This window comes from Phaseolus vulgaris, chromosome 3, assembly GCF_051622355.1.
Source record: "Phaseolus vulgaris cultivar YP4 chromosome 3, ASM5162235v1, whole genome shotgun sequence".
NCBI lineage: Eukaryota > Viridiplantae > Streptophyta > Magnoliopsida > Fabales > Fabaceae > Phaseolus > Phaseolus vulgaris.
This window is the reverse complement of record NC_143500.1, coordinates 39181927-39197802: the sequence shown is the minus strand read 5'-3', so window position 1 is coordinate 39197802 and position 15876 is coordinate 39181927. Positions and strand designations below refer to the sequence as shown.

Below are 15876 nucleotides of genomic sequence, written 5' to 3'. Positions count from 1 at the left end.
TAAACATAATTCATAAGGGAAAATTTGTCCCTATTTATAAATGTAAATTGATTTAGTCTCTAGTCAATCTAAAATCTCCAACGAAAGATAAACAAAAGTGAGTGAGAAAAAAAAATATTTTTCATTTTACTCTTGCATCCTTATTATTTAGAGTTGATAGTTTTTCCCATATAGGGTTGAAATAGAAGGGAAAAACATTTATATTACAAAATATGCTATACTTATTGGTTAAGAATATAAATATGAGTATGAATTTGGATGAAGATTTATGATAGATCTTTTATACAGATTGACTCATCTCACATTATTGAATATCTTAAATGAATTCATTGAACACTCAACATATTGTTCCATATTGATAAAATCTTTGAATTAACACACACTCGGGGTCACCTTCCCAACGGTTGCATAATATCTGTCTTATATGTAAACTGGTTTTTTCAACAAAGGGGATGGTACATTAATGTTTCATTTATTTATTTTACTTGCCCTGGCTTATCATACAATTATAGCGGATGCAAATTTATATTTTTGAGTAAAAATTTAAATGCCAGTTTTAAATATTCAATCTATAGATTAGATGCTATATTTGAATCATTAAATGGGTTTAATCTATAGATTACCCAGCTCTGGCATGTAGAGCTGTTTGTCAACGTAGGGGATGGTGCATTAATGCTTCATGGACTTACGGTTGAGAATATAAGATTTAGCGTATGATCTCTGTGGCAAAGATGCCATCAATTGCCTACAACCTATGGATAACAACTCTTCTCTTTCGACCATAATATATCAGAAGTAGAACAAATTAAACTAAACATATGTGAACCAGGACAGAGATTACAGCCAGCAAGAGAGACAACAACCACAATAAAAGTGAAGGAAAGGTAAACCAACCAAAAAACCCTTCCTAGTAACTGCTTTTCATGTACCGAAATTGTGCGTTCGCCAATGAAGCATGTGACTCTATAAGGCGACAGGTAACATATAGCATAGTGATAGGGAAGTTTCTAGAACAAATATAAAAACTCCCCTCAAGAAAAGTGAATTTTACAATTGAAGAAGCCTTAGTTTATATATATAGTAACATAAAAATAGCATTAAATTCATTTATAATGTATATGTAACATTCCCTTGTTTACACATCCAGAAAAAGACAAAGAGTTTTGGTGTGAATGTGAACGGAAAGCGAAGGAGCAAGGCGTACAGTTTGCTTGGCAAGATATAGGTGGAATCAGAAAACTCAACAAGGGACAGCAGGAACAGTTATTTTCATGGATCCAAGTAAGCAGTGATTAATGATAAAATATTATAAATAAATAAAAAGGTAAATAGCTCTCTCACACTATGGTTGGGTCAAAGACTTTTTTTTATCTGTCAGAACTGCCAACACACTATCACTAAGTCCACAGGGCCAGCCTGTTCTCATTCCTTTTCCTCACAAATGGACACGCCGCACACCGACGGCAACCATCTCAGGCTCACTACTACATTTCTTTCTTTCCCACCACTGCCCGTGGCCGTCTGAATTCGGACCACCTTACAACACCACATCCATCATTCATTCAGGTCAAATGCTGATTTTATTCATAATGTTCATCAAAAGCTGGCTTCTTTGCTTTGCTTTTGCACTCTGCGTCATCCAAATCAAGTGACGTGGTAACACAATTTTTGCAATGATTTTGCAACAACTGCTCTCGTCGCTGGGTCAAAAAAAGAACACACATGCTGACGTGGTAACATACGACAGTTGTATGAAGACGAAATGAAAAGATAAGCTCCATTTTGACAAAAAGATGACAATGATAAATAATTTAAATTAAGAAATGAGGTAAATGACACTTAAAATATGGTGAAATGGTCAAAGCTTGATTAACAATTTTAAAACTCCCACCTGTAAAAATCAATAATAAAAGAAAAATAGGAAGAAAAAAAATGAAATAGACAGGAACGGGGCCGGGGAAGAAAGCACAGTGCATAATTGACAATATTTTTTGAAGAGCGACCCACCACCACCTTGTGTTGTCCTTTCTTTCCTCTTTTCGAATTTCACTCAATCAAGAACCCTTTTTTACTTTTGTTAAGGTGTGAGTGACCTAGGAGTTCTTGACTCCGGGGGAGGAGTGTGACCCTCGGATCCTTTAGAAGGGTCATCGGAGGACTGACGCAAGCCGTCGTCGGTCTCGCCCCGGTTGATGTCCTCGATCATGCGCACCACGTCCTGCATGCTGGGCCTCTGGTCAGGCACCACCGAAACACACGCCATGGCGATTTGCAAGAGCTGAACCATCTCCTCCTCGAAGTTGTGATACCTCATGAGCTCCGCGTCGAACACCTCCGCGGTCCACTCTTCGCGCACCACCGACTGGACCCACCTCGGGAGGTCGATTCCCTCCTCCCCCAGCGACGCTTGATTCGGCGCTTTCCCCGTTAGAAGCTCCAACAGCAAGACGCCAAAGCTGTACACGTCAGACTTGAAGCTCACCTTTCGAGTTTCCACCACTTCGGGTGCCCGGTAACCCGCCACCCGGTTCGACGGGGCTCCGTTCCCGAACAGGGGATTTAGACCAAAATCCGAAACGCCGGCATCGTGGTCCGGCCCTCGGAGGAGGATGTTGGAAGATTTTATGTTGCCGTGGACCACCTTGCCTGCCACGTGGAGGCATGCCAACCCTCGTGCCGCTCCTACCGCTATTTTCATTCTGCTGTCCCAGTCCAGTGGTGTTCTCCCAGACCCTCTGCTCCCTGCAATATCAATACCAGTGCTAATGTAGTTAGTCAAGTAATTGTCATCAACAATCCTCTCCACTCCACCAATCCCTATCTATATTACACACACATAATATAATATTATTAATTACTAATACTGATCATGCTCTTTTCATCCTTCCCTTTTTAGTCATGTACAATATCACCATATGCAATAATTTCATCACATTGCCAAATTTAAATGTTTCAAAACACAAGCATGGATCAAAGGAGGTTGTGCTTTGTGGGATTTTTCTTTTGCTTCGACTCAACACAACCCTTTCAAAAGCAAAAAAGTAGCATGGTCGTGGTCCAAATGCCTTTCTCTTCTTCGTTGGGAGGAGGAGGAGGAGGAGGAGGGAATAGCACGCTTTATTTTTCTATCTTTTTTCTCTTTTTAAAGGAGAGAAAAAAAAAATTGGAGGAAAAAAAGAGAGATAGAAATAATGTCGGTGAGCCACGCTGGTTTCTCATGAGTGCATGTTGCTTGGGTTATGGGAAATGCAAGAATGGCAAAATTAAAGAAAGACAATGTCACTCATGAGTGGAGAATGTTTGCTCCTGAAGCATGCATTAAACAAGCGCACTCTACGCTGCTGCACAAAACTTCCAATTTACGATACACTTACAATAACACTGTTTCTATTAAACTATTTTCCCCAAAAGAAAATTAATATAACGAACATGCCACTGATATATAATGCAGTAAGAAATAACACAGAGACTAGTAAGTAGAACCCATCTCCACTATCAACTTAGAAAGCACCCCACTGCCACTGCCCGCAAATAAGCTAATCACACAACAAACACTTCACAACAAGAACAGCAACAACACTAATAAAATATTGGAGCCCGCAAATAAAATAATGAACTTCCACGACTACAACAGCTGGAGTAGGAATTCAGCAAAATTAAATACTAAAAAAAATGTCAATTCTACCAAACAGAATATTCAATTCCCGTATGAACACAACGAAAAGCCAGAAAGGCAAGTGCAAATTAAACATGGTGCTCCCAGACTATAACAATCGAATTGCATTGCATGTGAGTTCAATAATTAGCTATGACCAGAATTAAGCAGCAAGAAAAACAGACAAACAGAAAAAGAAATAGGGATGTGTTGGATAAGAAGAAGATCGTACCGTGAAGGAGAGCAGACAAGCTGCCGGCAGACATGTAATCGTAAACGAGCAATTTCTCGTCCTTGGAGAAGTAAAAGGCTCTGAGAGGCACCACATTCTCGTGCTTAATCTTCCCCAGAACCTCCATTTGCAACTCGAACTCTTTCTTCGTCACCACAACATCCTTCAGCCTCTTCACCACCACCGTCGTACCCTCCTCCAGCACCGCCTTGTACGAAGTCCCTACGCTGCCCTTCCCCAACACCTCCGCCGAAGCCCTCAACAAATCCTCCAAATCGAAACTGTATATCCCCCCTTCGAAGAACACCAGCTTGTTCCTTTCCGCTTCCGCCGAACCCCCGGTGATATCCTCTTTCGACGACGACGTCCCCGCCTCCACCGCCACGGCACGCGCCGCCGCCACAGGCTTCGGCGGTTTCGCTGGATGCCGGCGCCGGCGCCGGAGGCACAGCAACAGTAGCAGAAGAAGCAACGCCGCGACGAGAACGGACCCGACTACGATTGCGACAATGGCGCCCGTGGAGAGCTTCTTGGACTTATGCGTCTTGGTAGGGGTTGAATTGGAGGAGGGAGACGGCGCCGGAGCCGGAAAGAAGGGGTTGCAGGCCGTCAACGGCGGGCCACAGAGATCTATGTTTCCGGCGAATGAGGAGTTGGGGAAAGTGGAGAGCGTCTCCGGAATGGAACCGTTGAGGCGGTTGAAGGAAACGTTGAAGTCGACAAGCTTGGCAGTGATGCTAGGGATTTTTCCGGAGAAGCTGTTGTGTTCCAGGAAGAGGCCAGTGAGGTGGGTTAAGTTGTTGACGGAGAAAGGGATTTGCCCGGTGAAGTTGTTGGAGGAGAGATCCAAGCGAGTGAGTCGAGTGAGGCGAGTCAGACTCGGAGGGAACTCGCCGGAGAACTGATTCTTCTGGAGGTAGAGGTTGCGGAGGAGGGTGAGGTTTGAGAAATCGCCCGGGATCTCGCCGGTGAGGCCGTTGGAACGGAGACTAAGGATCCGAAGCTGGGAGAGGCGACCGATTGTGGCGGGTGGAACCGGACCCACGAGGTCGACGGCGGGTAAACGGAGCGAGTAGACGAAGGAGCGTGAGGCGTCGCATTTGACGCCCACCCAGTCGCATGCGGAAGCGGAAGCGTTCCATTGGAGGCGGTTGGAGTGTGGGGTTTGGGAGAGGAAAGCAAGGAGCGCTTGCTTGTCCTGAGTCGGCTCCGAGTTGACTCGAACATTAGAAGTGAGTTGGAGGAGGAAAACGATAATTGTGAGCAGCGCCATTGGGTGGGGGTTCAGGAATCCGAATTGGCCAAGAAGATGGAGGGAAATATGGCACTGGTTATCCGGCGAAACACCATAAGAAAAAGAGTGGTGGGAATTGTGTGAGTGGAGTTTGGGAAAGAGTAGAAGGTATCATGTTTTTTTTAGTATAAATAGAAGAAACAAGGTATCATGTTGTTTAAATATGTACTCTAATGTAATGTAATGTATCACACTATCACGAGCTTTAAAACTAAAAAAAAAAAAAAACACTCTCGCTGTCGCTTACGTTTCAGTTTTTACAAGGCTGTTTTCACCGCTTCCAGCATATCGCACGCGCTTCTGTCCTGCGTGTATATAATTTATTTACTTTCTATTTCCAACTTATTAATTAATTGATAAAAGCGGAGAGAGGAAGAAAAGTTGCCAATGGGCCAACAATTGCTTTAATCTTTTGTTTTTCTTCTTTCTTTATTTGAAGTAGTTTGGTATTGGTAAGGCAAGGAGGCAAAACAAGAGGACAAAATAGAACAAAGAGAGTGTTTTGTCGCTGATATGTTATGTTATAGGTTATAGGTCAGTGGCACATGTGAGATAAGATTTTGGAATGGTTAAAAGTTTTAGCATGGGCCAGCGAAGGTGTAGTAAAGATTGGAGAATGGAATGGGTTGTTTTGGGTTTTTGGTCCACACTATGTGTGGCGTGGCTAAATGAAGAAAATGTGGGCCTGGTTTCTGATGAGGTCCATGAAAATGTATTTGGCTTCTCAAGATATTACACTTCTTAATGCAACTATGATACATAGATAAATAGATAGATAGTAATGTTCTAGTAGTATTGAATGAACGTTGAATGTTGACCTGCTCAAATGGACGGTGATCAACCATTTTGATTACAATTGATTGGAATTAATTGGGAAATGGACAGTTAGCTTTACTTTGCTTTGACCACAACACACCAATATCACTCAAATGCGGTCCTATTAAATCCTCCCTCTCTTATCATTCATTTTTACGTTAAACTCTCTCTTATTAATATCATTCAATATTTTCTCTCTCTAACCTAAATCAATTAACTAACTTTATTTAAATCTATTTTTACACTTTCTTAAATATAAAACCAAACGTGTAGCAAACCTACTTTCAAAAACTTATTACTATTTCTCTAATTTCTCTTTATTTTATTCCCAACAACATTTTATGCAAAATCTTTGAAGATTTTTATTCTACAATTGTATTCATTATAAAAAGTCTTATCTAAGAGAATAACTGTATGACTTTTTTTTATTTTAATGCCACTATATATAAATTAATTAAATATTAAATTAAAAATAAAGATAACTGATAAAAAAAAAATAGTATTGCTTTAAACACAAAAACAACGTATAAATAAATATAAAAATCTTTTAAAAACTCAATAATTGAAAAGGAACGCATAATAACAGCATAATACACTAAATGGATATTAAGAATGTTGGTCAACCCTGAAATAATAAGTTACAACGTTCGTTTGAAAAGTTTTATTTCAAAAAAACTTTCACTCTTTGAAGAAAAAAGAGGTGTTTTTAATTGCACATTTAAAGAAGTTATAACAACATTTATTTCTTCGAGTTTTACTAAAGTCCCAAGTAAAGTAAAGAAGTCGTTTTTATGAAGAAAAAATTAGGTCTTTTTAAGTCTACATTATAGAAATTCTAAAACATGCTTTTATGGTTTATTTCTTCAAGATTCTTTATTCATGTATTTCTTCGAATTTTGCTGAAGTTTCAAATAAAGAATTCTTTTTTTTTAAAAAAAATTAGGCATTTTTAATGGCACGGTAAAGAAACTCTAAAATACTCTTTCATCATTTATTTATTTTCAAGTTTTAATAAAGAATTTTTTTTAAGTGAATATTAAAGAAGGTCTAATATATTATTTTCATTTACTTCTCTGGGTTTTACTTTTTAAAGTTGGAAGGCTTCATTTATTTGTTTTTATAATATTCCTTGTAACCATTGGTCGTTTTATGGAAATTAAGCAATATTTTTAGAAAATGTCAGTTATTTATTGTAAAAAAATAGTAAAAAATTACTTTGAGATGTAATTTAAAGAGGTTTCTATGAAGAATATTTTAGCATAAGTGACTATTTTTAATTGAGTGTAGTAAAAACCTTTATGTATATGAATTGAACATAATAACTTGTGGGTCCTCATTTCCTTACGTATAAATGTGGTTTTATGAAAATTATATTTATATAAGTTGTGTTTAACTAAATTTTTGTAAAAGAAACTTTTAAGAATATTATGGGCATAGCCTAATTCTTTTACAAAAATTGAAGTAGTTATTCTTAAGTATGTCCCTAGTTTATTTTTCATGAATATAACTCTTTAACCACATGTAAAAAAAAACACACTTAATCAAACAATCTATAAACATAAAGGAAGCTTACAATTAAAAAATAATAATTCATAAAAAATATTATTATGTAAATAGACATAATTACATCATTCTTATGCATATTGATCTCATCATATACACTAAATAACATACAATCGAAATATCTTTTAGAAGACACGACACTTATGTCTAAACTCACAAAATAACACTTGTGAGTTATATTGTAGTGAACCACTCTGAATATCTTCGATCAATCTGACTACTTTACCTACCAGGTAAGACTACTGTTGGTCTTACCATGATCTAGTATACATTACTATAATCTCGAAACATGCATAATATGTCCTTTTTCTAGCTCCTCACTACTTGGTACTCTTGTTTATGTGATTGAGACTATCTCATTGAATTCGCTTTACCATAGCTCACCAAGCTAAAATACAAGTTGTACCTTCATCAGATACTAAATAATTCATATGTCTTAGTAGATTATGGACATCAACCACTTATTATAGTGAGTCTCACACACAAATAGTAGATTATAGACATCAACCATTGACTCCACTCAATATATAACTACTTGATAATATTTTAATTTCACCTTACTATAAGTTCAAAAATATCCAGCTAATTTTCACTTAAATGAGAGGTTTTCTATTTTATTTTATTTTTATTTAAGCAAAAATTTCATAACTAAAGTTAAATTCTTTTATTAAAACAAAATTTCGCGTTAATTTTGCTTTTACGAAGATTTGCACCGCCTAAACTTTGCATTTGAGTTAAAAGCATGCCGCCTAAAATTTAGTTTTTATTTTATTACTCTGTCGTGTTTTTGCAATTTTACCTTTTTGTGAATTCATGTTTTGGTATTCAAAACTTGTTAAAATTCTTATTTTGACTTACATATTTAATCAAAGTGGGGTTTGTAAGGCTTTATTTTTTTGAAGAATACAACTAATAAACTAAATAAGAAAAGAATGAGAATATGCACATAGCATAGAATTACATTAATGGTGCCGGCAATGGAATAATTCCATATTAATATTTTTTGTTTTTCATGTGTTCTACATTTGCGCATGAAGCAATGCCATGTGGAACTATGGATATAATAATAGTGTATATGTCTACCTGTACATGCATTGTAAGTTATTAGAATAAGATGATTTTAGCTTTATCTTTGGACATATGTCAAATGAATCTCACTACATACATAAAAAAATTAAATTGAGTTTTCAAAATTGAAGAGAAAATGTCTCCCTAAATAATTTATCTCACTTTCTTATAAACTCGTCTAACACTATTTTTTCAGTGCACGAAATCTTATTTTTATTTAAGAATCAACAAGTAAAAAGAAAAATGATTTTATTTATTATTAATATTTTTATTTATGATTATTTATTAATATTAATGTTATTTTTCAATTATTTTTAACATTATTGTGATAAAAAAAAAGCAAAAGTAAAAATAAAAAATATACTCATAATTAATTATGAATTTCAGAAAGATTTATCTGTAATATAATAACTTATGTTGTATTTATGTAAATTCTTTTAGATAATACCATAGAAAACTCTCTTCCTCTTTTATTATCTTGATTTGTCTTTTGTTTTACACATTTATCTAACTCGGCTTATTTTTTCAGTTCTTATTATATTCATTCCCTCTCCTCTCGTAATGAAAACGTTTGTATTTCCAGAAAATTTCATTGGGTTTCTATCATAAATGTAAAATGTTTTAACTAGTATCAAATTTTGAACATTATAAATAATTCTCGTACCTCGAGGTATTTTTGCAGTGCATTGTAATTGTTTGATGTACTTGAAATGGTTTCTACTCATTTTATCTTCAATAAATGATTCTTAACATGTAGTACAAGGTATCTAGGCAAACTTTAAAGGGTTAGAGAAAAGTCAAGCTTTTCTAAAGCTATTTATCAAAACATCAAAATATATACGTGGTTAGGTGGTATTTAGTGCACTTAAACTAAATATTAGATAATCACTCTACTAACTTATTTTACATCAAATTTCTACTGCTTAACACCTTATAGAAATCATGATAATATATTCATATCGTGTAAGTTATTTGTTTTTTTGGTGTAGATAAATGTTTAAAGAAACTCTTTTGATATACTCTTATAGTTAAAATGCAAAAATTGACATACACAAATTCTCATATAAAAGGTTGGTAGTTAAAATATAAAAGGTTGGTAGTTAAAATGATGAAGTATAATATTTCAAAACAACTATATAAAAACATTTGATGTGTCACAAAATTTTGTTAATATTGGAGATTTTTTTTTATGTTTGATAACATATTTTGTTACTCTATAAAGAGTCATCATCATTTTGCATTTAATATTTCCTTTTCCTAACAAAAATGTATTAGAGGATTTAATTTTCTTATCTTGTAGGCCTCATGTTATTTTGTACAACAAAATTCATTTTAATTGACCTACCAAATTTTCTTATTGTCTCATTTACTATCCCATAAGGATCTATTTTATAACTCGATAAATTTATAGTTACTTTACTAAGGATCTAGAAAAAATATATGTAAGATAAAGATAAATCCATCAACACTAAATTTAAAAAACATAAACTCCCTAACCAAGACAACATTTTATGTTCCATCTTGACAATTTTTTTAAGAATTTTTTAATAATAAGATTTCATATGTCTTCCCTCTTTGGATTTACTTCCATTAGTATTCGCATATTACAAAGGAGAATGACAAATATTAGCATATTGTTGAATAGTTTCATCAACCAACACAAAAGTCCCAAAATTACTCTTAAAAGAATTATTTTTAGTCATGACACCATTTCAAAGCATTTCATAATATTCACCTTTTTCCTTTGAAGTTTTGCCAAAGATAACAATGTCATTTGTGTATTTCAAGAGTAGTACTTCAAACTTACTTCTTCCTATCTTAGAAGTTGAATACAAGCTTTTTTTTCAGCATCCCTCAAAAGCTTGTTGAATCCCTCTCCAACAATGGTAAACAAAAAATGGAGCAAGTGGATCTCCTTATCTCATTCCTTTACTCATAAAAATCCTTTATCGAGTTACAATTTATAAGAGTCGATTCTAAGCTGAATTCTAAACATCCATATTATCCATTTTTCACAAAAGTTCAACATTCTTATATTGTAAAACAAAAAATTGCAATCCAGGAAATTGTATGTCTTCTCATAATCCACCTAAAATATCATACATCTTTTTTCTCTCTCTTTCAATTTCATCGATAACTTCATTGCTATTCCACTTATTAGTAGCATACTTATCTCCCCTAAGAAAGCACATCAAGCTTGATTTATAATGTGTGTCAATGCCTTTTAAATCATCCTACCAAATTTTTTGCCACAATTTTGGACACAGTCTAATTGCTTAAATTTTAGGATTATTGGATAACAATATGATATATTTCTCTCTAGTACCTATTTAGCACTTCTATTCCATTTGTTTATCCATTCATTGTCACTATAAATATATCAAATATGCTCTTATCCCTTCCATTGGGGTTGTACTAGGTGAATGTTCTCCTTAGTAAGAAGTATATCCTCCATGTCCATATTTATGATAAAGTTGTTGATTGTCTTTCTCTCCGTGCTATAAAAATCTCCTTGGTTGACCTATTTTATTTAAAACTTATTCTAATACAATTGAAGTGCCCCGTCAAGCATCAACTTTTCATATCACTTACTCTCTTTCTTCTTTTATGTTCTTCCCACATGTTCAACTTTTGATCATACTCACATGATAAGTGAACATTAACTATAGTTTTCTCGATTTTCTTTTAGTTGCGTTGCAAACCTAAGAAATCACTTCCATGAAACATGTATGATATTTCAAACGCTTCTTTATCACATAAACATAATAAGTCCCTACTACATTATTGTCTTCCACTACACCTTCACATCTCCCCACGAAAACTAACACAAATTCATATTTACATTTTCCATTTTAGATTCATGTAATAGTAACTTATGTACTTTACAACTCAATCTCTCATATATTTTATCTTTATCATCTCCTAAACCCTCTAACATTGAATGTAAGTATTCTCATAATCTCTCTTTCTCAACTCTCATCTCACATTTAACTTGTGATTTTACTTTTCCTCTTTATCTTTTTTTTTTATATAATTTGACTTTCCTCACCCTTCCCACTCACTCCCCAAAATTTCCTAATTTTCATAGTTTTTTTTTGTCCAAAAAACATCCTTTTGTAAGCAAAGTGACCTGTTATAATTAATAATGTTATTATATGATAAAATATTGTTAACAATATATATCTTGTGTCTTAATTTTTTTCTACTTGCGGATGCACTACAACTTTAAGAGATAAGTTTTGAACTTATATACTTTTATATAGTCGAAATGAACATCTATTATCCATAGTGGATAATTTAGAAGATAAATGAACTTGTCCCCGAATATTGTCTGAACCCATCTCAATTTTGACAGGAAATCTCCGCTTAGACTCAGTATGAGTGTGAGTAATATTTGTTCATATCATTAATTTAATGATATATGTAAATGTTTAGTTTATAATGTTACTAAGTATTTGATCATTATATATTATTGTTTGTTCTTTAAATTTATATACAAATGAAAAAAAGTTTTTTTATAAGAAATAAAAAAGACGTATTATTTATTATTAATTTTTTATTTATTAAAATTAATTATATTTTTTAAATTGTTTATTATTAGTATTATAAAATAGCAAAAAAATAAATAAATAATACATTTAAAATAAGTTATACCCATAAAAATATTTATTTCTTCCTAATTTAGCAACATGATTGTTACATTAATAATTTCTTTAAACTTTTAGAGTGGAAAATTCAGTTTCTATCTCATCTATTTATTTCTTCTTTTTTCACACAACCTATGCGATAACGTGAGTGACATTTGATAGAGCTCAAAGTCCATCAATTTGGTTCAAGTAATTGAAAATCTAAAACTCTTCTTAATACACAACTATAATTAAGACTTAAACTTATTAAGATTGTCTGAAATAAATATTAACATTAATATCGTCGATGGCCCAATTGGCCCTCCAAACAATGAATATATTAATAAGGTTTCAGATAAAAGGTTCATACATTCATTTTTATGACTTCCATTTTTGGATAACTGTCACCTTTGATGCATGCGTTTGGAGCTAAAATAAAGTATTTCTGCAAAGTTGCTATTCTGAATGTTTGCGTTGGCGACTCTAAAACGGAACCCTATAATGGAAAGCCATGTTTTTGATACATAACTATTCCTTTGGTCCTTTTCACCTTACATTTTTTTCCTTAATTAGAAACTCTCATTATTACACTTAATTTACTTTTCATAATGTGAACATTTATTTCTGAAGCTTATAATTCTGAAATAATTAGTATGAGTCCCACAAATTAATGTTTGTACCATGCATGTCCTGTACAGTTATATATATATATATATATATATTTTGATGCATAAAAATGTTATGTATTCAAATAAGTATAATAAAAATAATAAATATTTTTAAATTAATAGGAGAAAGGGGTAGTGAAAAAAAGTAGGACATAAATGAAGTTGATATCATAAAATTTATATATCATAATTGCTTCATATCTTAAATAATCTCACATTTAGAGTTAATGTAAATGATAATTTAAATATATATTTATTCCTTAATTTTTCATGTTTTTTATAGACACCGTGATGAAATTTCAAACTTCAAAACGAACAATACATCATATGCGATGATTGACTTCAACGATATTATCTCAATAGATTTGAGATCAGAACATTAACACTGCTTGTGGGGATGAAAAAGTAATTTTAAAAATAAATCGTTATTTCCTTACCTTTGAGTAGGGAGAATGGAAGAATGAATTTTAAGATGAATTATCGTTTTCTTTAAACCTCAACTAAATGTCTTGTTTCGATGTATTCAATAGTCTTATATTGTTTAGAAGTCAAAATTAAGAATAATTTAAATATGCATTCATCCTTAATTCTGATACACTTTTTAAAGATAAAACTACTATGTTGAAGGATACTTATCCAATAATCCAAGAAATATTAATGTTGATAGAATTTAAAGTATAAAGAATAAGAAAAAAAATAGAAAATGATGTTGTAAAGTTATCATTGAACAAATTTTCTGCGTCAATGAAAGACTAAAAAAAAATAAAAATTGTGCTAGTTTTAAAAACTAAAAGGATAAATAAAGATGTTGATAAACTCTTATAAATTTAAAAAAATATATTTCTTTCAAAAAATAGTTTTAAATATAAAAATAATATTTTTAAAATATTTAGAATTTTTTTTTTCAAAAAATATTGAATTCCAACATATTTTAAAAAATAAGAAAAAGTTGTCTTTTATAAAGTATATTTCTTTTTTCTGAATGATTTTCTTGTATTATTTTTTTAACTTTTCATCATTGTCATGATGTTCATTTTTTTTTTTAACTTTTCTTATCATATGTTAGAGATCATTTTGAGTTTGTCATCACAGTTTCCCTTCTAGTATATTTCCTCCAATATTACATTCATACTCCTCTTCCTATTTATCATTCTTTAGTCTCGCTTTTTTATATATATAAAATCTTCTTTAGTTTCACAAAAATCATGAACTATCATAGTTGAAATTGACTGCATCAAGAACATTGCGATTCAATACGAATGAAAGAGACATGTTTTAAAGTTAAGAAAAACATTATGTGTGTTTTACTGAAGCAACAACTTTAGTTAGTTGTCATCATTTATTACAATACCATTATCATTGATTTCTTGATTTCTTCTTCACAATCATTAACATCTTCAACATTTTCTTGAATATTTTTGTCCTCGGATTCTTCAATTATCCTTCTTTTCTTTGATTGATATTTTGGTATGAATTGACCATTTTCATCGATTTCATCAACATTTGGCAATGAGGATAATGGTTGTTTTCCAAAACTTAAAAAAAACATAATTTCACTGACAAAAAATAACATAAACTTTGTTCTCCTTTATATATATATATATATATATATATATATATATATATATATATATATATATATATATATATAATTGCAGGAAACCACAACAAAACATAAAATTGGATGAGCTCATTAAAATAAAATAATTCTTTAAATAATTATTTATTTATTTATATCCAAACAGATAAATAGGCAATAAATATATACATAGAAAGGACAATATAAAACTCCACAAACAACTATTTAAATCAGAGAATAATACCTAAACTAAATCAAGATTTATATTAATAATAAATCAATCAAAAAATTGAATCAAAGTAAATTCAAACAATTCAAGTATTAAATGTTATTGTAAGAAAAAAATTTCATTCAACTTCTCATTACTTAATTATGAATGAAATATAATAATTTATAATGTTATAAGTTTCTTTATTTTATACTCATAAGTGTATAAGAAATAAACATGTTATCATAAGACATGTAACTAAAGACATGTAACTAAAGAAGTTATCATTAAAAGACGCATTTAATATACTAATTCACTCAAATACATTCTTTAAATCCATATTATATAATAATATTTATTAATAAAATAATTATATATATATAACGTTTATTAACTTAAAAACATATTAATTTTATCATTTTACTTGAGCAAAACTTAACAATTAAAAAGAAAGTTAATTTGTTGTCCGAGAGCAAAAACTTCAACTAAAAATATCTTAATTGAGCATAAATATACCAAATTTGTTTTGTCTTAATTTCCTCTAGGTGAAAATGAACAAAGAAAACCTAAACTTCTTACCTTCTTACCTATTAGAATTAATAATTGTCAACCATATTGAACATCATTCAACAAGAAAATACACTTGTTTTTTAAATCACAATATTCATACAGCATTCCTAACTCAAAAGGATTTAAATTGTCCTTCAAAGACAAAATCAGATAATCATTTCTATATTCAAAGTCAAACCCACTAGAATTAATAATTCTCAATAAAATAAGCAATCAAGTCAGAGTTGTATACAAATTTAATCTCATTATTCAAGTAAAACCACGTGCAAGGGGTTTCAATCCATCATTTCACATCTTCACTCAACCACTTTCTAGTATTAACTCCTATATCAAACACAAGTTTTTAACTCCAGAACAACTAAAACAAAAAATTATTAAGAATCTAAAGTTTAGTTGAGAAAAATAAAGTTTTCAATTCCACAACTTAAGAAAAACTTTGAAAATAAAAGAAATTACATTAAACTATTAATAGGATATGATATGATCGAGAAAAAAAAATAGAGTTACTGTAATATTTTTACATAGTTTATTCAAATAATTTTTTTTAAGCAATTTAATTTTAAATCATTTGCTTATTTAGAAGTGAATTTTCACAAA

At 31.8% G+C, this 15876-nt stretch overlaps 1 protein-coding gene across 1 annotated transcript; it reads right to left on the bottom strand.

Annotated features, from left to right (window-relative positions):
• Positions 1-1794: 1794 nt before the first annotated feature.
• On the bottom strand, positions 1795-5403 carry LOC137807482 (Leucine-rich repeat protein kinase family protein). Its single transcript, XM_068608142.2, has 2 exons — positions 3888-5403; positions 1795-2742 (listed from the first exon to the last, which is right to left on the bottom strand). The coding sequence occupies exons 1-2, from the start codon at positions 5158-5160 to the stop codon at positions 2078-2080; spliced, it is 1938 nt and encodes a 645-aa protein (XP_068464243.2). The 5' UTR covers positions 5161-5403; the 3' UTR covers positions 1795-2077.
• Positions 5404-15876: the final 10473 nt, after the last annotated feature.

Bases quoted from the DNA above. Each gene is read 5' to 3' on its own strand.
- LOC137807482 (XM_068608142.2), bottom strand. From the start codon at position 5,160: ATGGCGCTGCTCACAATTATCGTTTTCCTCCTCCAACTCACTTCTAAT. The intron at 2,743-3,887 runs GTACGATCTTCT...TTGATATTGCAG, and splicing joins CTTGTCTGCTCTCCTTCACG to GGAGCAGAGGGTCTGGGAGA.